Source organism: Asterias amurensis, chromosome 1, assembly GCF_032118995.1.
Source record: "Asterias amurensis chromosome 1, ASM3211899v1".
Taxonomy (NCBI): domain Eukaryota; kingdom Metazoa; phylum Echinodermata; class Asteroidea; order Forcipulatida; family Asteriidae; genus Asterias; species Asterias amurensis.
In genome coordinates, this window is record NC_092648.1 from 26,801,138 (window position 1) to 26,825,803 (window position 24,666).

Below are 24,666 nucleotides of genomic sequence, written 5' to 3' on the forward strand. Positions count from 1 at the left end.
TTATGTAACGTATGAAAAAGAACCCAGTGCACTTATTGAAAAGAGAAGGGGTTCGCCCCGGTGTTCCTGGTCCGATCGGCAGCAAATTGCGCCACAGCATCTTGTAAAGCATTACATGGTGCTATCAGAATTAGGTCTCATAATTCAAATGTAGTCCCACATCTGGCAGGAAATACTGTATGTTACAGCGCCAGGAGCGTCACTGGGTGACGGACATGTGCGCTTTATAAGAAGCCACAATTATTATTAATTATTATTATTATCTTGTTGTACCCATCCCCTGCAAACCATCACAAATCATTTCTAACTTACCTAGTGCACCGATGTCCACAAACCAGGAGGTTTGCCTCTGCACGGCTTCACCTTCAAAAAAAGAATGGGTGGTTTTGTTTAATTTCATTTCATTGTATTTGCCAGCAAATATAAAAAAGTAAATTGCCCAATCAAAGGATTTCAAGAACAAAACAAAACAGTTTTAAGAAGAAGTGTAACAATAACAAATATTAAGGAAAGTACTCAGCAACCTGGCTGGCAGGCAGATACATAACCCTTACCGCAAATACTCGGCATGCATGCATTTGGCGTTGAATGAGGTGCATGCTTGTTGCTCGCTTGCTAGACCAGCATGCACCTCATTCAACATTTAGCGCTTGCGAAATGGGTCTTTGCAAAAAGTTCTATGAATAATAATAATAATAACAACAAATTCTTTTATAGCGCATTTCACAAAAATCAATGCACTTTACATTAGTGCCCTGGTCATCTAGGGCCAATAACATCCCTTTAAGGTTTCTCAGCTCCCTTTGGAGTATACAGCCCTGAGCTGCCTGTAGGGCGCTTGTGGCTTTTCATACACAATATCAACCTCTACCCTCGCAGGTACCCAATTATACCCCTGGGTGAAGAGAAGCAATTATAGTAAAGTACCTTGCCCAAGGACACAAGTGTCACGACCGGGATTTGAACCCACACTACGGCGACAGCACCAGAACTTGAATTCTATGCTCTTAACCACTCAGCCATGACAACTCGTTTGGGGGTGGGGGGGTGTTTGAGATACAGCGTTGTTGCACTGACACAACGATCAATAAATGACCTTGGAACTCTGACCTCATGAGATGACTAAAGGGAACTCACCTTGATCTCCGACCTCGGCGCTGGTGGAAACAGCAGCCGCCCTCTGATCTGCAAGGGCTTTCTCGTGCTGACTGGATAATTTCCAAATGAGGTCATGATTGTAAAGGATTCGCTCCATGTGAATACTGGCAAATAGGAAACAAACAATAGCCTACATCACAATAGCCTACATCACAATAGCCTACATCACAATAGCCTACATCACAATAGCCTACATCACAATAGCCTACATCACAATAGCCTACATCACAATAGCCTACATCACAATAGCCTACATCACAATAGCCTACATCACAATAGCCTACATCACAATAGCCTACATCACAATAGCCTACATCACAATAGCCTACATCACAATAGCCTACATCACAATAGCCTACATCACAATAGCCTACATCACAATAGCCTACATCACAATAGCCTACATCACAATAGCCTACATCACAATAGCCTACATCACAATAGCCTACATCACAATAGCCTACATCACAATAGCCTACATCACAATAGCCTACATCACAATAGCCTACATCACAATAGCCTACACCCTCGCCTTTAAATGGCCATCCAACCGTGTGAGTTGGGCGATACCTCAAAACAAAATTTACTTGCTGCAGCGACACTTGGGAGAATGTTTTTTTCTTTTTAAAATGACAGATCCAAAATTACAGTTAATTGAACTTTACATCAAATGCCTTGCACATGTTCCTAGTTTTAATGCATTGACCTACCTTCCTATCCTGTTGTTGCCTAGTCAGAAGATGCAACGATTAAGTAATGTAAAGTTAAAAGTTAGATGCTATATGAAACGTGTGTGCGATGACGACGCGATGACGCTCATTGGTTAATTGTTGAATTAAAACAGTTTATCAAAACCTTACAAGTTTCTTTTATTTCATATCTTAGGCCAGGCTGTGTTACAGAACACATATTTAGTCACTAGGGCACATCTATTCCCCTCGCACATGTGTGTTACCAAAGGAGGGACCTGCTTCCCTCGGCCTTTGGCCCTCGGGAAGCACATGTAGGTCCCTCTTTTGGTCACACAAAGTCTCCTTGGGGGAGAGACTTGCACAAGTGACCGACTTATGCCATTCCATATGTGTATATTAAAATATATGTATGCTAATGAATCACAAAAATAAAAAACTTAATTGTGAGTTTGGATACCTTCCAGTGAGTCGACAGAGTGGAATGTAAGCTGTATTGGCCATCTCAGGACTAAAAGTTTCTCTTAATTCTTTCATGATCTCAGGATCTACATTGTGTCCATCCTCCAGCACATCCACATGCAGATTATCTGTGGGTTTGCAACGTACAGTGTTAATTTGGTGTAAACCTCAAAGGAAACGTATTACTTTGGTTTTTGAAATCGTTTTTAATCTCAGGCCTTGAACTACACTCATGAAGGGGCACATCAGTTTCCCTCTGGTGAGGGGTACTTCCATGGATACCATGGCAATTGCTAAACAGGTTTTAAATTGAATTGAATTGAAAACTGTCATGTAAGCTTGGGCGATATCACGATATTATCGAATATCGCGATATTAATTTGGAAACGATTTCGATATCGGATCGATTTGGTTTAATCGAAATATCGATCGCGATATATCGCGATATCGATTAAATATCACAATATCACGATGTATTTCCTAGCTGAGACATCTTGCACCCCATAGGTTTGGAGTAAAACCAGAAGAATAGGTCATTAGAACACCTCTCTTATGCTATGACTGTCTCTTCTACAACTTTCATTTGGAGTTTGAAGACTGATGATGTCAAATTTAATTAATCGTGATTATATCGAATATCGCGATATATTGTCGGCGATATATCGTGAATAAAATAAATTGATATCGCCCAAGCTTACTGTTATAACCAGGATTCAAACCCACACCCTCACGACTCTGCATCTGGTGCAGTACTTGCTAAACTCAATTTTTAAAAATAAATATGCAGTTTATGACTGGAATGACAGCAATACATTTTGGACATGAACGTGATCTGCGTAGTCTTGTTCTGAATCATACTACTGCAGCCCTCCAGAGAGGAAATGCATTTGAATAACAAAAAAATGAAGAGAAAAGATTTCAAACTTTAAAGGAAATTTGCAGAAATAATCAGCGTTCCGGTTTATGAAATATACTCCACGGCAGTAGAATAAATACAATCTCGCTAACAACAAAACCTTCACAGCAAAGAAGACGTACACAGGATGTCAAGGCAAACTGAATATACATTGAAACCTCACCATGCAATGCCTTAAAACCCACGCCTATGAAAGTAGGGCCTAATCTCAAATGTGACAACCTGACTGACCTGAAATCCGAGATGAAAACGCGTTTGGTGATCTGGCCATTTCTCCATGGAGGTTCTCCAGCTTAGTAGGGGTTCCTATCTTGTACTGGTTGGTCTGAGAATCCACCTTAATCTCACAGTACATATCCTCACTGTCTGTACTATGGGAAAACTGATTGTAACGCCGCTCCATGTCTGGACATATACAAGAAAACAATGATGGCTTTTAACACACAAAAAACTATACCGACAAAAAAAAGTTTATTAAAAAAAAAAAAAGAGATCATCCCAGGGTTGTATGGCCACTTCAGGGCTACATATGACTGATTTGGGCTGTCAACCAATATAAACTGTATCACCAGGAGCATGTTGTCACCTACTCCAAGGGACAGAAACAGGCTAACCCCCTGTATTCACAGGCTGCAAGTGTCTCCCTGAAATGGCATCACTGCAACAGCGCCCCCAGTTGATCAGATAAGAGAGGATTTTTAAACAATATTTACAGAGTTTCACTTTTCAATGAAGTTTACCAAATATGGATGTCAATTTATTTTCATAAACATAATGATTAGGAACAAAAACTCAAAATGTATTCCTAAGAAATGTTTTACTTCAGGGGCCCTCCAATAACATTTTACAAATGCATTTATCTATACACAGCAACAGCTCAAGCACCAATAACAAGATAGGGAATAGATGGGGCGAGGGTGAACCTAAACAGTCAGGTATGGACCGACAACCTAATCATCATGCAAGACTTCAGGTCTGAGGTGGGACTCGAACCAGGGTTCACAGAAGTGAAAGGCAGGGAATGAAACCACTGAGCCAACTTGATGACCACGTACAAGCTTTAACAGCTTTATGTCACTGATACCATACTCATACCAGTGATGTTTACAGCTAACTTTACTTACCAGGACTTGGCTTAGCACCTGGACTTCTGTCGCCATGTACCAATTCAAAACAGACAAAGAAATGCTGCAGGGTCCCGGTCATATGCTCCCGTGCCATCTCCCGGCCAATGCGCAAGCCGATGGTCGTCATGACGTCTACCAGCTTGTAGCAGATGACTGCCCTCCCTTGAGCGCCGCTAGGAAAGCTCAGCTGGCAGGATTGGACGACGTTGACCAAAGGCTGAAGGATTTTCCTGAAAATAAACTGTCATGACCCAAAAAGTATAATCAATAAAAAACTGAAACATAATATATTTGTTTTTTCGCCCATACACATGTGTATTATGCACTTTATACTCAATACTTTCCAGAGTCCTGCGACAAAATACCTTTATCAAGTATATTACTCAAACATAATCAATGTACGGCACCAATCAATTTCAGATAACATAGTCAGATAAATTTCTTCCATCAATATCAATTTGTTGTTCTCTCTATGACCAGCTAGAGAGGAGAGCCTCTAGACAGGAACTTTGTTTCTTTTAGACAATCCTTTGAGCTCCAGCTGATTCTCTCTCCCTCATCTCTGTATTTTCATTGCTCATGTTGTATCTTATGTTTTTACCTGCGTGCATTTATGTCCATTTTATCTGCTCAATGAAGTAAGTAAAAATAAAGTGCAACAGCGTTTCAGTTTCATAATGTAAGGATCCGCCAAGTGCGCCCTCATTGTTGAACTTCTAAAAAGTTAACTTTTTGGATTTTCACGTGACAATCAATCTCTTTTTCCATAGCTCCGGCTTGAAAAAAGAAGAAAAAAATATTCCGCTAGCCTCTGTGTGCTGACCTTTTTGTGAACTTTTAACCTGCATTGTGTAATGTAGGCTACATGTATTGTAGTGCTGTAGTGTTGTAACTTTTTGTGTTGTTTGCTATGGGTTACCATTAAACATATACAGGAGAAGTCAATTTTGATATAGACGTCATTGATAGCATTTATTATGATTGATTGTATATTGGCAAATGCTCGTCCTGTATTAATTAGAGGACCGGCTCTCCTTACTGTGTTGTTACAATAAGTCAAGACATAGAAGTTTTAGGGAACACTCAGAAAAAAGAGTTTTAACTTACTGTAAGTTTATCCATGAGCTGTGAGTCTGTGATGAATGGAATCAGATGTCTTAATAGCACGATGCAGGAAACCAGGTTGGCTTCTGCTTTCAGATTAATCTTACGCCTCACAGAACAAACCTAGACAATAATAGAAGCACTTGGAATTCAAAAGATATTTACCCGTGCTTATGAGGACTCAAGTTCGATCAAGCGGCTCTCGATGCCACTTTTTGTTGACTAGGGCCTCGGTTTCGAAGCACCGAGACTTGGATTGGACAATAGGGACTCTACAACAGCACCGATATTTACATGTATAGATTCGTAGGATTTATAACTTTGCATGGTGGAAATACGATATGGAAAGGTTTGCGGTAACACCATGTAATGACTATCTCTAATCGAAACGTCGAGTTGAAACCAATGGTTCTTTTCAGAACCACCCCAACTCATTAGAGATACATGTAGTCATTACATGATGTTACCACAAACTATTCCATAATGTATAGATTCCTCTAAACTGACCTTTTCTTGCATGGTACAACAATGTGAAAATGCAAGAATATCAGGGAGGACCCCTTTGGTTTATGATAAGGGCACTGGATTCTTTTATAACATCACACAACACACGGGACCTGCAGCTTTATTTACCAGGACACACGTGTCACGATTGGGATTCTTACTGACACTGTGCTTATCGGAAACACAAAGCCCAATTTCATAGAGCTGCTAAGCACAAAAAATTGTTAAGCATGAAATTTCTTCCTCTGATAAAAACAGGATTACCAACCGAAATTTCCATTTGTTGCATATTGATTGTTTCTGGTATTCAGCTGTTGCTTGCTTATCCTCAAAATCATGTGGAAATTTGGTTAGTAATCCAGTTTTTTTTCAAGGAAGACATTTCATGGTAAGCAAACATTTTGCTTAGCAGCTCTATGAAATGGAGACCAGAGCTCGAGTTCAGTGTTCTATAAGCTTGGCCGCAACATATTGCACCAGGTATGCAATTCCATTATTACAATTATTGGTATTCTGGTTTATTAAAAACATTTAAAACTCGCAGCCCAAGAGCCGAATTGCATCTGAGTTAACAAAAATGATTTAAAAAACCCAGCAATTATTAAAAACGGAAAAAGAAACACAAAAAACATGGGACAAAATATTTTTTTACTTGATTCACTTACGGTTTCTTTGATGTAAGTAAGGTAACGTTTGAAGATGAACTCCTCTCCATAAAGTACTGCTACATCTGTCAGACATCCCAATACAGCTTTTGCATTGCTGTCACCAAGAACAGTTCGTCGTTCAATGTACACACCATACTCATCTATGTATAAATTATAGAAGGAGATAAATCATTTTGATGACAAATTTGAAGACCCTCGCACAATTGAAATGTTTTAATTTCGATTTATACTTAGGAACACGTTGCCTTGGATTGGTCGAGTTGGCATTTGAAAAGCGTTTGTTATAAAATGCATATGATTGGAAAGATGTTTTAAAAGTAGAATAGAATGATCCACACAAATATGCCTCGAAATTGCGTGGTTTTCCTTTTACCTCGTCGACTAACACGGTCGGCCATTTATGGGAGTCAAAATTTTGACTCCCATAAATGGCCGACCGTGTTAGTTCCCAAAGCAAAAGGAAAACCACGCAATTTCAAGGCGTATTTGTGTGGATCATTGTATTCTACTTTTAAAACATCTTTCCAACCATGTGCATTTCATAACAAACGTTACAAACGCTTTTTATAGACCAACTTGTCCGATCCAAGGCAACGTGTTCCTTTAAAGACAATGGACACTATTTGTAAATGTCAAAGACCAGTCTTCTCACTTGGTGTATCTCAACATATGCATAAAATAATAAACCTGTGAAAATTTGAGCTCGATTGGTCGTCGGAGTTGTGAGATAACTATGAAAGAAAAAAACACCCTTGTCTTGTGTGCTTTCAGATGCTTGATTTCGAGACCTCTAACTTGAGGGCTAGAAATCAAATTTGTAGGAAATTACTGCCTTCTCGAAAACTACGTCACTTCAGAGGGAGCCGTTTCTCACAATGTTTTATACTATCAACCTCTCCCCATAACTCATTACCAAGCGAGCTTTTATGCTGATAGTTGTTTTGAGCAATTAGCAATAGTGTCCACTGCCTTTATTATGAATCTACCAGAAGTGCCAGTGATTTCAGTGTCGGGCCAGTAAACTTAAGACGGAGCAAGTACGATGGACTTCCAACTCAATATCTTTGTCTCAAAAAAATGATGTTCAACTGTTGAGTTTGAGTCTCACAAATAATCTGCAACCCTGCTGAGTATCAAATCTTACCCTTAGAGTTTGTTCAAATAAAACTGCCTAGATTACAAAATTGTGTCCTCATTTTGATTCTAGTCTCTTCTCATTTTGATTCTGGTCTTTTAAATAAAGGTCTGAGGTCGTGCGGATTTTGGGCCCAGACCAGTGAGGTATATTCATGTAGCCTCAACAGTGAAACACAATGCCTTAAAATTCAACATCACAGCAATTCATTTTTGTGATCAAGTAATAATTCAAGAAAAATTTGAAACATAAATAGTTCAAACTAACTTGAGTGATTTCCTTCAAGTTGATATTAGAGATGTTAAATTTGATATTCCTGAACCAGAAAGATATCATTGTAAAAATAAAACTAATTCAAATATTAAACCACAAGGGAAACTGATTTAGAGCACGGGCACGTTAATCAGGAGGTCGTTGATTTAAATCCAGCTCTACAAAATGTTTCTTTGTTCAACCCTCAGTCCAATCAAAGTAATTTTCCGTCAAATTTAAACAAATTTTGTTTTCAGTGTTTAAAAGTGAAACCTACCATCACTACTGTCACTGTCGCTATCCAGATCAAAGTAGGAGAGAAGATGTCCTCCCATGAAGCAGGTCTTGAGCGCCTTCAGAAGCCTCTTGGTAAGGTGAGTGACAGTCAGAGCAGGTCCAAGGCGACGACTCAGCCACGTCACGCTGTCCACAGCCACGTCCATCAGGCGGGATCCAGGAGGCAGATTCCCCAGGGAAGTCAGACGACCCTTGGTGAGACTCGACATGAGATACTCCTGTATCGGGTCCTCTGATGGCTCCTCTATGGAAAGGTCCGTTTCTGCAACTGACGGGTCGGGTTCAGCTGTTTTTTTCACTGCGTCGGTCACAATGGCGTCCAGATCGAGAGTACTGTCTGAGTTGTCTGTAGGAATATCCGCAGGAATGGCACCATCAGACTTAGGGACCATCTCTTCGTGAGATCCATCAGAGTTGTTCGATAATAAGGCATCTGTTGGCATTCTAGATTTTTTGGTCTCTTCTGATGACAATTCAGATGTTCTTTGTCCATCTGAAACTTCATTCGATACTTGGCTGATACCACTTTCCTCAGATGGTTTTTCCGACTTACTATCATCAGGGTGAGTGTCTTCTTGATTTTCCGTTTGAGCTGTTGGGCCAAGACTACTTGTATCTGTGCTCTCAGAGTCTTTCCTGCTTGATGATGATGGGATGTCTTCGTCGCTACTTAAGCTCTCTGATTCTCCGTCCCCTTGATCAAGAGCAATGTCAACATCATTAGTGACTTGAAGATCAACTTCACCATCAAGGTTTATTAGATCCAGTGGTCCAACGTCCATGGATGTGGGTCTTACTTTTTTGTCGTCTGCAATGATGGATATCGGGTCGTCAACTGCAGGCCTGAATTCTGGACACTCTTTTAGGCCAGTGACAGCATCTACTACAAAGGCAATGATATTGGAGAGGAATGGCCTGAGCCCAAACCACACAATGAGCTTCGCCAGGAAGGACTGATGAAAAAGCAGCATGAAGTTTGGTGAAGTGAACTCGGAGTCATAGACTTGCGACAAACAAGGCAAGAGCTTTCGCGTGGCCTGCTGTGGTCCGATAAACTGAGCGACCTTTGTAAGCAACAGGAGACACGCATAGAGGGCGGTGTCTACAGACTCGAACAGCTCCAGCAGGTAGGGAAACAGCAGCTCCCGACCTTCCGCAGTCAACTGACGAACGATCTTGGGTAGATGGCGGGAGACGTGGTGTATTTTTGCGACACTCTGTTTCTTCAGGTCCATCTTACCAGCGCTGCCCGAACTGGCAGTTTGGAGATCGCTTAGTAATTTATATACATTGGGCATGTAACCAGGAAAGTAGATAACTTCAGCTGCGGGTTGGAGAAGCATATTCGCTGTAGGATGCGGTAGACCCATGGCTGGTTGTCGATAGAGATGATCCGTTATGTCCCCAAGGTTTGGTTTAGTGTCCATCTCCAGCAGTAATCGGGTGACCTGGCGTACTGGCCTGCAAAAATCATTTTCAAATCGAGAGAAAACAAAGAAAGGAAATGTTACCAGACAGCTTTGACTCTTTTGGGATGTCTTTTTAAAGGACAAATATCCTTTCGTTTATAGTTTTGTACCTAAATCAGAACAAACTTTGTCTCATAAGATTTGAAACATTCACTTTGACATTTTCATTGCCGACTAGATATTCCAAATATAACAAGCCCACTATTGTACTCAATCATCTAAACTGAGAAAAGGTTTTTCTAAGGTTCCAAGATCCAATGGCTTGGCAATTCAACAGCTTACAACAATCATCTTTACAAAATTTGATTGTTAAAGTGCATTTTCTTTCAGAAAAACCAGTATAAACCCTTTTTGTCACATACTCTTCAGCAGGTTTTTTTTTCTTCAGAAATAGAAACAGCTTTTGCCAACCAAAAAGGACCTATGGTAAAAATGTGAAAAATAATTTATGGCCTGACGTTTCCACCCCAACATAGTCTTTCTCGAAAGGCTAATGACAACACCATCTCGAAAAGACTAAACGAGCCAACAATCTTTTATGGGTTGGTTGGAATCACTGTAATTGAATCGAAGATTGCTTAACCAATGACCAAAGCTTAAACTGATCAGGTTTGCCAAATTGCTCCTCCAATAAGACATTGGTTTCGTTTCATCTCAAAGATTGATCTTGTACCTTGGAAGATCCAGCCAATCCGTATCAAAAACTCTCCTGAGTATCTTCCATCTCTCCAAGAGTGGTACGTTTTGATGTAACATCCTTAGCTTAGGAGCGAGGAACATCTCAACGATGAGGCAACCCATCACGTGCATGTCCTGCCCAAGGAGATGAATCGAACAATCTGCCGGGGTTCGCTAAAAAGGTGAAGTAAGAAAGCAAAATAATATTTATCTATATCTTTTTTAAAGAAAAAAACCCCCCAACTTTATGTTGTTTTCTTTTCACAGTACTCGGGGAAGGTACCGAGTATTATTTAACACACATCGGTGCATGGGTAAAACACAAACAATATTCTTCCTCACCGATGCAAATTTTACATGCATTAAAATTTTCCGAAACTAACCTTAATATCTTATAACATGTTCAACATGTCTTTTTGCTTATTGATATTCATTCTTTCTCTCGGTTTAATCTATCTGTCTGTTTGTTTAAGCACAAAAAGTAGCTAAGAACAACAAAATTATGTTTACCAGAACAGGGTTACCAGCCAAAAAAACATGTCACATGTACAATTTGAGGCTGGTATCCTGCTCGTTTCTGCTAAGCAGAAAATTATTAAGCAATATTTTCTGCTTAAGCAGCTCTATCAAATAAGGCCTTTTGCCCATTTTCATAAAGCTGCTCAAGCAGCAAATATTGCTTTACACTTGTCTGCTAAGCAGAAATGAGCAGGATACCAATTACAAACTGTACATGTGACATGGTATTTTGGCTGGTAACCTAATGCTGGTAAGTGTTACTTTGTTATGCTTAGCTAGTTGTTGTGCTTTAAGGAGCTCCATGAAATTAGGCCCTTGTCTTACCTCTCCTCTATTGGCTGGTAAGCCTTGCAGAGCCTTTGAAGAGAACGAATAGAGAGACTCTAGTTGGTTGAGAGCGGCTAGAGGCTCGTAGTCATCTGGTAGACTGATTCTCATCTGCTCAGGTCTCTGGATCAATGGTTTAGTCTCGATCAGGGTATCTGCCTTGGATCTATGATCGGTGGACATGAACAAACCTAATTTAGTTTTCTTTGCGGGATAGTTTGGTGCCTACTATTTCATTTTTTTGGTAGTTATATTTTTGGCAACGAAACCAATGGACCCTCAAAAGTGACTGGCTGGTTTAACCAATTTAACTGGATCAGAACAATGGTAGGGTTAAACAATGGTATAGACCGTGTGTACATATTGTAAGCACCAATACCAGCTCCATTACCAGTACTTATGTTATTAAGTATAGTTCCAATAACAGGGATGTGACAGGCTGTTGAGAAAGAAAATGAGATCTGATCGCAAAGCATGAAAGCATGCGAGTTCGAAAACTTGCAAGCATGAAGCCCGAATATTAACATTTATCTTTGGTTTCAAAAGCCCTACTCTGCAATCTACTGTAGGGCGTTATTATAGGGTTTTAAACTATTTCTGTGACGTCACTCTATTGTTGACAGTGTAGATTATTTTTATGAATCTACACTTTCGTTACAAATCTACACTTAAGTGTAGATACGTAACATAATCTACAGTTGGGTGTAGATTCATTTTAAGTAATAAGTTCAACATGGAAATTACTGTCTTGCCAAACTGAAAGATAGCATGAGGTGCAACAAAACACAGCTGACAATATGTTATGTTTCAATTTACAATAACATTTCCAGCTTAGAAAAATCACTTTAGTGACACAATTTATTGTTAGCTGAGCAAACTGAAGTTGTACTCGATAATGTTGCAAGCACGATAATGTTGAAAGCACTAAAGGCCCTCGCGGCAACGACCCTGCAGGTTTTAAACGGCCGTCTAAGAAGTCGTAGCTACCCTTTTATTCCCTTATAAAGAAATAGAGAATAGACTCTACAGTGTAGATTCGTGAGTACAATGGACTCACCTTCCGCTCGTACATTCTATTCACGAATCTACAGTTTCTCGTTTATTCTCCTTAACATATCTCCACTTCTTTTAGAAATTGATCTTGAAAAAAAAATCTGATTGAAAACAGAGAAATCACATTCTTGCAATAAACAAACTGAGCCTCCTTCCAACCTAACCCCGATACAACCCAATTATTCTCCAATTATCAAGCTCCTGTCCCACATCCTTGTCCATGAACCCAGGCTCATAAATCACCCCAATGGTACGCACACCTACTACCCCCCATGGACCACGCACTTGACCACCACCAGTCAGTGACCAATAATATCCCTTATATAATGTCCTTAGTTTCATGCTTGGATTATTCTCTGCTGTTCTATTTTTTGTACACTGTGGTCCGCTCCAGTTTTTATTCTTTACTTCTATTTTTAACTCCTTCTTTTATTGAAGGCCGTGGACACTATTGGTAATAACTCAAAATAATCATTATCAGAAAACCCTTCTTGATTACGAGTAATGGGGAGAGGTTGATAGTATAAAACATTGTGAGTAACGGCTCCCTCTGAAGTGACATAGTTTTCGAGAAAGAAAAGTAATTTTCCACAAACTTGATTACGAGATCTCAGATTTAGAATTTGAGGTCTTGAAAATCAAGCATCTGAAAGCACACAACTTGTGACTATGGTGCAACAAGGGTGTTTTTTTCTTTAATTAATAGCTCGCAACTTCGATGACCGATTGAGCTCAAATTTTTAAAGGTTTGTTATTTTGTGTATATGTTGAGATACACCAACTGTGAAGACTAGTCTTTGATAATTACCAATAGTGTCTAGTGTCTTTAACCAAGGAGTAATCTTCAATAAAATTTCTGATATAGCCAAACCGAAGATGCGTTTCTGCTACATTTTTTCCTAGTGTCTTCGTTCATCACCCACATTTTTACGTATTACGATATCATAAATTTTCAATCTTTTCACATATATCTTTATAATCTCACCTAAAAAATGGCAGTTTCTTGATGGGGTTCTTAAGAAGAGACGATTCGTCGGCCGTCTGTGCCATGAGAGGCTGTACTGATGGTGGTTGGGATGGCATGTCTATAGCTTTACTACCATTACTACCACTACTGACGATGCTGTTAATAGTGTCGATGGTGTCAATGGATACTTCTAGATTGGTTTCGGAAACTATCTGTGGTAGATTGGGAAAAACAGATCTCACAACAACCTGCTACAACGGGAGAATTTTCGACAGTCCTTTTTCACAGTAGTGGGCGTGCTCAGACATGCATGCGTTATAAACCTTTGTTTATAACCAGTAAAAAGTGTTGAAACATGGGCGTGACACGCGAGCTTGCACCTGTTCTTATAAGACAGTTTCTTCATTCCTATTGGTCGAGAGCAACTGCCGGGACAGTTGTGCTACATCACGCGATACGCGCACAGCATTCCCTTATAAGGAGTTGTTTACCCGATCGGGCCGAGGGTCTTACCATTTCATAACTGGAGTTGTGTTGAAAGAAATCATTGAACAATTATAATATTTGCATTTATTTTACTTTTTGACAAAAAGTGTTGATGTTTTTGACCGAAGGTATTTATGAATGGAAATCAAAGTGTGTTGAATCGGTTTTCAATTAGTGGTTTAAACCCGCCGAGGCCTGGTTCTTGATAATTTACCTCGACTTTGTCTCGGTAAAATTATCAAGAACCAGGCCTTGTTGGGATTAAACCACTAGTTGAAAACCTCTTCACCACACATTGATTCCCTTATTAAAAAAACATTTCAAAAGTTATTTTTACCTCCATGCCGGAGCTACTACTACATGTACTTCCATCTGTGGCTGTTGAGGATCCTCCAGTCCCATCTGACTGCCCCGACGTCACAATGATTTCTGGAGTGGCTTCTTTCGCAGCAACAACACCAGTAGTGAACTCTGATGCCCTCATTGTTTGCTCATTGCTAACTGTGATGACCTCAGGTTGTACAATCTGACCAGGGTAACAAAAACAGCAAAATACGAGTGATTTTAGAAATTGGCAGCTTATTCTGTAATCAAATGCATTAAATATTAGATTTTACTATTGACAAATTTCACCTGACAACATCATTAGAAAAATCTTGAATGCGCCATACTGGTGGGCAATTTCACTGTGCGTTTTCATATATAACTCTATGCATTGAGTATGCTGTGCGCTATGCAGTGAAGTGCGCGTTTTAGGCGACGCAGTGTTAATACACGTAAACCTAACTTGCCCACCAACATGGGAAGCGTGGCATCAGTCGCCGCGTGTGACACGCGTGCAAGGGGTCAATATTGCAAAGGGAATCAAAGTGCGGTGAAGAGGTAACAAACTACTGGTATTAAGAAATCTGCTCCAGCAATGCAAAGGTCATGAGTTTAAATCCCACCTGAGTGACTTGCCCGTGGATTTGGTTTCACAGAACTTGGGAAATACATTACATTGTTTAAAACACATCGGTGTAAGGATAAAAACTAATATTCTTTATCCCTTATGCAAAACTAACATCTACGAAATCATTGCGGTACCTGCTGCTACCGCATACGATTTGAACTGCATCTTGCCATCTGGCTAGCTTGGTGGTTTAGTGGTAAAACATCTGCTCTAGATAAGGTTGTGAGTTCGAATCCCTCTCGAGTGATTTGCCCGTGGATTTGTTTTCACAGAGCCTGGGAAAGAACTACGAATACAGCGCTTAAAAAACATCAGTGTAAGGATAAAAACAAACTATATTCTTTATCCCCTGATGCAAATGACAAAGCCGGCTCCTTGATAATTTTATTGAGACAAAGTCTCAGTAATTCTCAATAAAACTTATCAAGAATAATATTAAAATAGTAATTTATTGATTTTATATTGTGCTCTCTCCCGGACCAGCCTGTTCAAGGGCGCATAAAAAGATGGCATAAGAAAATTACATACATGTAGTAAAGTTTGAGAAAAGTACACCAGTAAAAAATATAAGCAAAATAGATATCAAAGCCTTACAGCCATAAAAAAAATCAAAGTGTCTGTTAAATTTGTATTCACATTCATAACAAAAAACCTGTAATAATTGAGAACAAATTCTGTTTAGCCTGTTCTGCATTGAATTTCTCATGTCATCAGCACTGAGAAGGCCTAACTCCTCGTGCAAGTTTTGAGTATGTATGAAAGTTACGCCAGCCAAATCTGTGACCAAGATGCTGAGGAAAAAAGTGTAAAACAATTAATTCCAAAATACCTCGATGTCAGCAGTTCTGCCGGTTACACTTCCATCTACTCTTGGTTGCTTGCGGATGATTGTGGGTGGGGATGGTGACAGATAGGGTGATGGAATGAGTCTGCGGGGGTGGGGGACGTTGAAGAGCTGTACAGCACCGTGACTCGTCGGGTGTGTGTGCTGATCCACCAAGTGAAGACAGACGTTCTTGGCCCGGATAGCAGCTCCACCAGACAACTGAAAAAAGTCATTTACATCTTGAATTACATTGTATTGAGGTCCTGTGTTTGCAATTCTGTCAGGTAACTTGGAGCTCTTCGTTAATTTGGGTAAATCCCTCCTCACCTCTGACAGATATAAACAATGGCTTCCCCCACCTAGAAACAACAACCTGAGAAATTCCAATAAACTTTGTACAATTAAATGTAGGACCAACCGTTTCAAAAACAGTTGCATCCCTTCCCTAGTTGAGCTGCTCAATCACCAATAATTTTACTGGCCTGTAGATAACTTGTTTTCATGATGTAAATATTTGTATTGTATATCTTCTTACAGTTTTTAAATTGTATATTCAATTCTAATCTATTTTTATAATCTCTTATTGTATTTTTGCTGGTTTTTGATGTATGAATGTATTTTTATATTGTAAACCTAAACACTTTTCAGCCTTTTGGCTGCTACGTTTGATTTTTAATAAACCAATAATAATAATGGAGGAGACCACTTTCAAAATTAAAAGCAACTTTATGTTAATTTATGGAAATAATGGAGGGCCGCTTGTTTAAAAACAAGAAAATGTGGCTCAAGTAACTTCAGGTAATGCTTTATTAAAAACAAATGAAAAAAAGTTAATATCATCAATTTCATTTTTTTCAAAAAAGTTTCATATTCCAAGAATGGCCCTTCAAGCACTATTATTATGCTTTTTTGGTAATAAACCAAAGATGCCTCGACACAAATGAACTTAAAGGCAGAGGACACTATTGGTAATAAATCAAAAATTATTAGCATTAAACCTTACTCCGTAACGAGTAATGGGAAGTTGTTGATAGTATAAAACATTGTGAGAAACAGCTCCCTCTGAAGTAAAGTAGTTTTCCACGAATTTGATTTCAAGACCTCTACAGATTCAGAATTTGAGGTCTCAAAATCAAGCATCTGAAAGTACACAACCTCGTGTGACAAGGATGTTTTTTCTTTCACAGGTTTTCACAGGTTTTGTTATTTTGTGCATATGTTGAGATACACCAAGTGAGAAGACTGGTCTTTGACAATTACATGTACCAATAGTTTCCAGTGTCTTTAATTACTGTAGCTTGCACGGAACCTGTAAACAATGGTGCCTGCAGCAAGAACCAGAAACACCAGAGTTAACCCCTACTCTTCCAAAATAAGTTTTCTGGGTTATTTTACTTGTACTCCCAATCCTAGTACACAGAATCTATGGCTTAATAAGTTAATGTTCCATCCAAAGAGCAAAGCAGTTACGGTAAAGAGTCTTGCTTAAGGATACACGTGTCATGACCGGAGACACAAGAGCTTAAGTATTTAACAAGCAACTTTGAAAAGCAAATTTGTTTTCTTAGTAGCATCTTGAAATTGCGCCCCTTCACACAATGTGTTTCACATAATCTGTGCACCTTGTCTTACCTTGAACCCGAATGTCAAATCAATCCATCGGTGAAGTCTATCAGACACATAATCACTTTCCAATATGGCCCTGTGTTTGGCAATAAAGTCCTCAGGTCCAGAGGACCACGTTGGTACTTCAAGATCCAGTAGGTCTTCATGAATAGACTGAAAGATCTTAGGATCGGTGAAGAACTCTGGGATACACTCATCGGGCGTCCACTCTTGGAGTCTCTGGATGCTTGACGGGTACTCGTTCGGAACCCACGTGGATCGCACATGGGCGCACAGTACTGACTTGGGCGTCCGCCTTGCTGTGTAGACGTAGTACGTTATCTCCGAGAGGACATCTGAGATGTGATGAGGATTCTGAAGGGCGGTGTCTGTCGGGGAGGAGGACTGGTTCAACGAGGACTCATACATGAAATCCAACTGGTGGTCACCTTTGGTGAGCCTGTACTTGGACTTGGAGAGGTCACGGTAGCCACCGTCTGGGCGGGTGAAGTCCATGACCCACGGAAGTACTGGGTAGTGGTTTGGGTTACTAGCATGACGACCTGCGAGGGAGTTCAAAGTCATGAGATAGTCAAAGTTGGAGAGTTCACCTTTGACCCAGCTGAGGACCAGCTCAGGTAGGGTCTGGATAGGATCATTTGCATTTGCAGGTGTTTCCATTGCACTCAGTCTTTCAGTGGATCCACCTTCAGAGCTGGAAATGTCATTCGTGATCTTGCTTTCCTCGCAACAGTTTCTCTGAATTAAGTCGTTCCATTTGGGACCTCGAAACTGCACCCAGAGATTTTTGTCCATTGAGAAGTCTCTGAGAGTAATCTCGCCGCATGGTACACCTTGCCGATGACAAAAGTCAAATGCTTTCAAGATTTGGTAGATGACGAACAAAGGCTTAGCGTAAGAGTTCCCAAGCATTGCTGGACTGAAGGTTATACAGTCTTGAAGAGTGTGCTCGACACAATTTCTGATAATAAAAAGAGATTTAGCACTGCTGATAATGCACACAACGGGGACCATATTCGGATGCTCCTGATGCTGCTGATAATTGACTTGGGTTGTCTGCAACCCACTGGTTGTTGTTTTGTCCAATTCTTGAGGTCTGTCCCTTTGGCAAGTTTTGAAGATAGGGCAGTTGAAAAGTGCCTTTAACGATTCCTCCAGTTCCATGCTTGAATCCTGAACAAAATAATATTCAAATATCGAACAGGAGTTAGGGTAAAAGCTATTACATGAACAGTAACCTGTAGAAAAAGAAATAATAATCACGATAATTGTGGCTTCTCATTTAGAACTCGAATTCATTACTCAGTGACGCTCAAGGCGGTTCAACATACAGTATTTTTTTTCTGCAAGGTATTGTGGAGCTACAGTTTTGAAGTATACAACTTTTTTTCCTTATCATAGCACCATGTATTGGTTTACAAAGTGCTGTGTGGTGCAGTATGCAGCCAATCAAACCAGGAACACCGGGGTGAACCCTTCTCTTTAACTAATAGTGCACTTGGTTATTTTACGGACATTACACAACACAACAGGACCTTTGGCTTTACGTCCCATCCAAAGGACGCAGCAATAATGGTTAAGTGTCTTGCTTTTGGACACAAGTGTTACAATCAGGATTCGAACCCACACTCTCCTGGATCAGTAAAAAACTTTGATTTTTACTTGTATAAATTATTCTTTATCCCTGATGCAATTAGTAAATCTATGGAGCATACTCACCTGTTTTATCTGTTGAGCATTTCTATTGGTCGTTAGGAGAGTAGCGTGCTTTTGGTACATCCGCTCCCATTGGTTGAGGTAGTTCTGTTTAGCCAGGCACTGCATGAATTCCATGAATCCCAGGTCTCCTTTCATCAACCACTTAGGATTTATCTTAGGCACTCTGTTAAAAAAAGTATGCAAAAAAAAACCCAGTTATTTTATCAAATCAAAGATTACCAGTGTATAATTAACCAACAACCATTTTATCATTAAATTCAATTGTACATGTTGTTTTATCCTGCTGTTTTGTCCCAAAAAACTGCACAAAGTAAATGTTTACAATTTTTGAAATTTGCTAATAATGATAACTAATAAATATACTTGGTTTATAGTGCTTTATCACACACCTATGGTGCTCATTGTTTCTAAGAAACTCAACTTAAAACATATTTGAAAAAAAAAAAACCTAAAGAGTTCTAAATTTTGCACTCATTTTACTGTATGCAAAAATGCCAACCCAGGCAGGCTCAGTGGTTTCTCTTCTGAGTTTCACCTCTGTGACCCCATCTCCCAGCATGAGACCCACTGTAGTTTACTGTCCTCAGGAAAATCTTAATTAGCCTGGGTAAATAAAGCTATTTCCAATATTTTTCAAGCCCAACACCTTTCAAAGGGTCTAGGTATAAGTAGGAAGAAAGACAAAAAAGGGAAACAAATATTTGATAATAATCTCTTTTGCACTTTCATTGATTTTCTTTGAAAAAAGAAAAAAAACGAAAAAAAAACCATGTCTGTCTTCAGATTATAGTTTTATGCAAGCTAATCAAAACCAAATAGGTACAATTCAGTAGGGGTTAGGTGGAGTAAACAACTGCTATGAACAGCCACGGACACTCTAAAGGTTTTGCTAAAGTAGCATTGAAATAGTTTCCTTCCAAAACACACCACAAAAAAGTCCAATCATGGTCCAATGCAGTAACATTTGCTCTGTAAGTACACAAAGCAATGGGACAGCCCTGACCACCACATGTGGAATCAATCACCACATGATATGGCATAGCATGGCCATTCAACTTTGGCAGTTTGTTTCATAAAGGTATGAAGTTGGATTACACCGAAGCCTGTTTAAAAAAATTTATTATTAGTAAAGTTATGCATAAAAATGTAAATAAGGGCAGTGAAACACAGTTGCACTGTCTCGGGGGAGGGTTAAACTAGATCAATTTGAGTGGTGGGCAATTAATCATTTTTTCCAGAAGTCCCCTAAGCGCGAGTGGATGAAAAGAATAATTCAGGTTCAATTACGGGGCCATTATTGCTAAAGAGGGACCAGGTTTCCAAACTGCTACGTTATGGGGCCATGCAATAAGTTGAATGACCTTTCGACTGTGTTCTTTCTTGGTGACATTTGATACTTTATGTCTCAGATCAATACACAGTGGACAGTATTTTGAATTCTGTGCTGGTTTGCACATAGTATTTTGCTCAAAGTGCTTGGCAAAACTGTGAGTCCTGGGCAGGCCCCCCCCCATCACTGCCCAGTGTACCTACAACACTGCATGTGGATTTGGTCTTCAGTCCCTGATACCCGAGTAACTGATTGGGTTGGATTTCCCTACTTCGGCTTCTCCTACAACATCTGAAACTGGGCTTCAGACCATTTTGAGAGTCCCTCAGTTTCTTTACCAGATAGATTTAAAAATAATAATGACAAATCTTTTGTTGTGTCTCTGCAAACTGAGGAAGTATATATATGCGGAAGTCATATAGGGTGTGTTCGTTAAGCTTCCATGGGTCAACCCCGGTCTGCCCCCGGTGCGTTTGAATAGCTTTGACGTTATTCCAGGGGCTCACCCGGGTCAGCCTCCTGTGCCCTACTTGTGGAGTGGGTCACTTGGGGGCTGGCCTTAGGTGCATAATGTCACAACGAGAACGGCTGAGTGACGTCACTACGAGAACGGCTGAGTGATCGCTCGTTTAGCTCTTGTCAGGGTCTCACCCGAAAGCTAAGACCCAGGGAAGCTAATCGAACACACCAATAGCTGTAGCTGTAGCTGTAGCCGCCGGTTCTGATAAGGCCTAATTGAAAACTCAAATAGGGGGATAAATCAACTGAACTCACATTATCTTCCCTGATGTTGGTTTGGAAATAATTTCTATTTCCACTCTCTTCCAAGGGCTTTCCACCCTCCCATGAGCCGGTCTCCCAGGTAGTTTCTCCCAGCAGGCATGTGGCACATTCAGCTGTTTTGCTGTGGGGACCACTCCATTTTTAAAGAGGTAATGCAGCCAGTCATTGTGAACCTAAGATAGGAGAACAAATAATTAATAAAGTAAAGGGTAAATTTTGCATTAAATTCATCTCAGAGGCATATGGTAGTTTGTAACTTGGCCCTGGACCACAATCCAGGGATTAAAATGATCTTTGAGTTTGTGCCGCAACAGAACTATGGATAACAAATTTGTATATTTCTCTGTATTAAAGGCAGTGGACAGTATTGGTAATTGTCAAAGACTAGCCTTCACCATTGGTGTATATCAACATATGCATACAATAACAAACCTGTGAAAATTTGAGCTCAATCGGTCATCGAACTTGCGAGATAATATTGAAAGAAAAAAACACCCGTCACACGAAGTTGTGTGCGTTTAGATGGTTGATTTCGAGAGCTCAAGTTCTAAATCTGAGGTCTCGAAATCAAATTCCTGGAAAATTACTTCTTTCTAGAAAACTATGGCACTTCAGAGGGAGCCGTTTCTCACAATGTTTTATACCATCAACCTCTCCCCACTACTCGTCACCAAGAAAGGTTTTATGCTAATAATTATTTTGAGTAACTACCAATAGTGTCCACTCTACCTTTAACAGGCATGCAACTGCCCGTTGAAAAAAAAAGAGGAACATTTTCAAAGGCACAAGGCAAGTGCGGAGCGAGGCAGCCGAAACGCCACGGGACATGATACCCACAAAGGTAGCCTAGAAAATGTTGAGGTTTATTACGCTCTTAGGTGCATTTTTAGCATGTACTAGGTTTATTTTACATGATTGCAGTTGTACACTGTTAATGCCAGGCATTGATTATTCACCCCCCAAAACAGCAAATGCTAAGAGCTTCCAGTGGTTTCGCACCCCCCCCCCCTGGACCCACATAAGGCTTTGTCCCCCTGGACCCCCACAAGGCCAAGCCCTCTGGAATCCACCAGGAGTCGTATGGTCGGCCCGTGGACCACAATCCAGAATCCACACTCAAGAGACTTGTGCGATTAAAATTTTCTTTCGAGTCTGTGACATTACAGAAACATGAATAACAAGTTTATCTTTTTCACTGTATAATAGGCACACATAGGCTTGATTTTTCACCACCCAAACGCAAAAAGCTCAAAACTTCAGGGGGAATTGCTCCCTAGACCTCAACGTGGCTTTGTTAATGGACCTTTCCCCGTCTTTGTTAACATAATGGTTCCATAAAACCCTCAAGTCTCTGACCACCAGCAGATTGCAGGGGAACAGCTATTGCATTTATTGCAACTAATCGCTACATACCACTGCAACAATGGAACCCGGAACTTCTTGAACTTGAGATGACTCTAACTTCAGCTCCCCCAAAATGGTCTCCAAGGTGGATGGGACGGGAACGGCCATTGTTTCTGTGACTATTCAAGGATTCACTCTGCTGAGATCTTTATCTGCACTAAACTCTCTAGCAAAAAAACATACATCAGAAAGAAGTTTAATTTAACTGTCGTAGCCTATAATTTACCTCAATGAGATATCCCTTTTTGTAAAAATGAGTGAAAAAGTGTTGGCGCCATACGGAAAGTTATCCATAATGTGATTTTCAATTTCCGTCCCGGATAACTTTCCGTATGGCGCCACCACTTTTTCACTCATTTTTACAAAAAGGGATATCTCATTGAGGTAAATTAGATGCTATATTATTTCATATCGAATAAAAAACTGGTGGCGCCATACGGAAACTTTTCCTCTGTCCTAACAAAGCATTCGTTTCAACTGCCATTTCACCTGTTAAGAGTCAAGCTGGGACTGATCATGGATGGAGGAAGAAAATTGGACTGACCATCAATTTAATTCAATAGGCCCAACAGTTGAAATGACAGTTGAAACGAATGCTAAAGTTGGGATGGAAATTGAAAATCACATTATGGATAACTTTCCGTATGGCGCCAACACTTTTCCACTCATTTTTACAAAAAGGGACATCTCATTGAGGTAAATTACATACTTTACTATACTATTTCATATCGAATGAAAAAGTGGTGGAACAAAGCAGAAATTTTTCCCACATTATTTCTGATTCATATTAAATTATTACGCAAACCAAATCATCGAAAAACTTTCACAAGCCTACACAAACAAAGAACGAGTGTAAACACTTCACACAGCTGACTTAAAATTTACTGCTTACTTACCATGGAGGTAGAAATACCTCCATGCTTAATATCTTACCCTACATACATCCCATTCAGTCCTGCCAGACTAGCACGGTCAGTAGCACTGCAGCTGTTGTAGAACTAGAACTTAGTTTACTGTACTGTATTTTTGTAGACATATTAAAGACTAAGTAAGTAAGTCAAGACAAGAGTAAGAGTAAGACAGAAACGACATTCATTCAGCAAAACGAACACCAGATTATATCCCTAGAATGCATATTTCTATTTTAGTTCTAGTTTTTGTGTAAACATAATCCTGAAACTTTGTGAAAAGGCCAGCCATACTCTGTCTGCCTGAGGTTGCTTTTTTTGACACCAACCTTTGCCTCCCTCTATCTACTCTCGCTTGAGATACAAATAATACGTGTGTGTGTGCGTGTTTGCATGCAGTACGTTATTTATGTTTACGTTGTTCACCTTTCAACCCGGACCACTTTACCTTTTTTGTATGGCTATTTCTAAGAGTCGCTATAATTACTCCCATTCCGTAAAACTAAAACAAATGATATTCTTGCGCTATTTTCCTAACGTTGAAGAATTAAATAACTCATAGACAATGTTAACACAAAGGCACTTTTTCATACGTACATCGATAATGGTGTTTTTATTTCTGAGTTTAAGTACCTATCCCCTAATTTAAAATGAACGAGTCCAGATGTGAAATTAGTTATTCAACCATCGCGAGTACGCTATTTTGCACACTCCAAAACCGATAAACTAAAAACCCTTTAATCGCTTTAATTAATTAAATACGAACCAATTCAAAGAATTGATGGCACGGATGTAGAAAGTTATTATATTAATCAACATGAGTTACATCAGACTTCATATAGCAAAAGAAAAAGCAATTTGGGGCACAGTTTAAAACCGTAGGTTGAGATTTTCACAAACCGTTTGGTTTATAAACTACCTCGACAACCTCATACATCGGTCGTGTGGGTGTATCATCGCCACCAAACCAGTGATTGACCGCTAGAGTGTTAGCCAAACCGCTTAACTCGTGGTCCCGTACCGAGTGGCCCTGTAGTGAAATCAACCCCGTTCTCAACTTCGCCTCTCCCGACGCCCCGCGCTCGGTTGCAGAGCTGTCCAGTCAAGTCCCCGTTCCCAGAATGGTGCATTGGGTATATTTAGTGCTTCCTGAAGTTTGCGGCTAGTGTGCAGTGCGTTTACTAACGGCTAGGCATCGGCTCAACCGGGTGGGAGGTTCTTTCATTCCAGTATGGCACGACCAAAACAGAGCCCTGCATGTGGCGGGTTGCTCATATTTTTGAAGTTTTATTTTGCAAGTTTCGTTT

At 40.0% G+C, this 24,666-nt stretch overlaps 1 protein-coding gene across 1 annotated transcript in view; it reads right to left on the reverse strand.

Moving 5' to 3' along the window:
* Positions 1–23,700, reverse strand: part of LOC139934886 (WD repeat-containing protein 81-like) — a 35,777-nt gene extending 12,077 nt beyond the window's left edge. Inside the window, exons 1-18 of the mRNA XM_071929309.1 lie at positions 23,385–23,700; positions 22,461–22,617; positions 21,039–21,220; positions 18,935–19,097; positions 17,222–18,388; positions 15,593–15,808; positions 14,149–14,337; positions 13,344–13,537; positions 11,303–11,471; positions 10,455–10,633; positions 8,293–9,773; positions 6,626–6,768; positions 5,460–5,579; positions 4,350–4,593; positions 3,457–3,630; positions 2,308–2,437; positions 1,138–1,262; positions 313–363 (exon numbers count right to left, since the gene is read on the reverse strand). Coding sequence (XP_071785410.1) covers positions 313–363; positions 1,138–1,262; positions 2,308–2,437; positions 3,457–3,630; positions 4,350–4,593; positions 5,460–5,579; positions 6,626–6,768; positions 8,293–9,773; positions 10,455–10,633; positions 11,303–11,471; positions 13,344–13,537; positions 14,149–14,337; positions 15,593–15,808; positions 17,222–18,388; positions 18,935–19,097; positions 21,039–21,220; positions 22,461–22,559 — 5,026 coding nt within the window. The 5' untranslated portion in view covers positions 22,560–22,617; positions 23,385–23,700. The remainder of the gene's footprint in view (positions 1–312; positions 364–1,137; positions 1,263–2,307; positions 2,438–3,456; positions 3,631–4,349; positions 4,594–5,459; positions 5,580–6,625; positions 6,769–8,292; positions 9,774–10,454; positions 10,634–11,302; positions 11,472–13,343; positions 13,538–14,148; positions 14,338–15,592; positions 15,809–17,221; positions 18,389–18,934; positions 19,098–21,038; positions 21,221–22,460; positions 22,618–23,384) is intronic.
* Between the last annotated feature and the right edge of the window lie 966 nt (positions 23,701–24,666).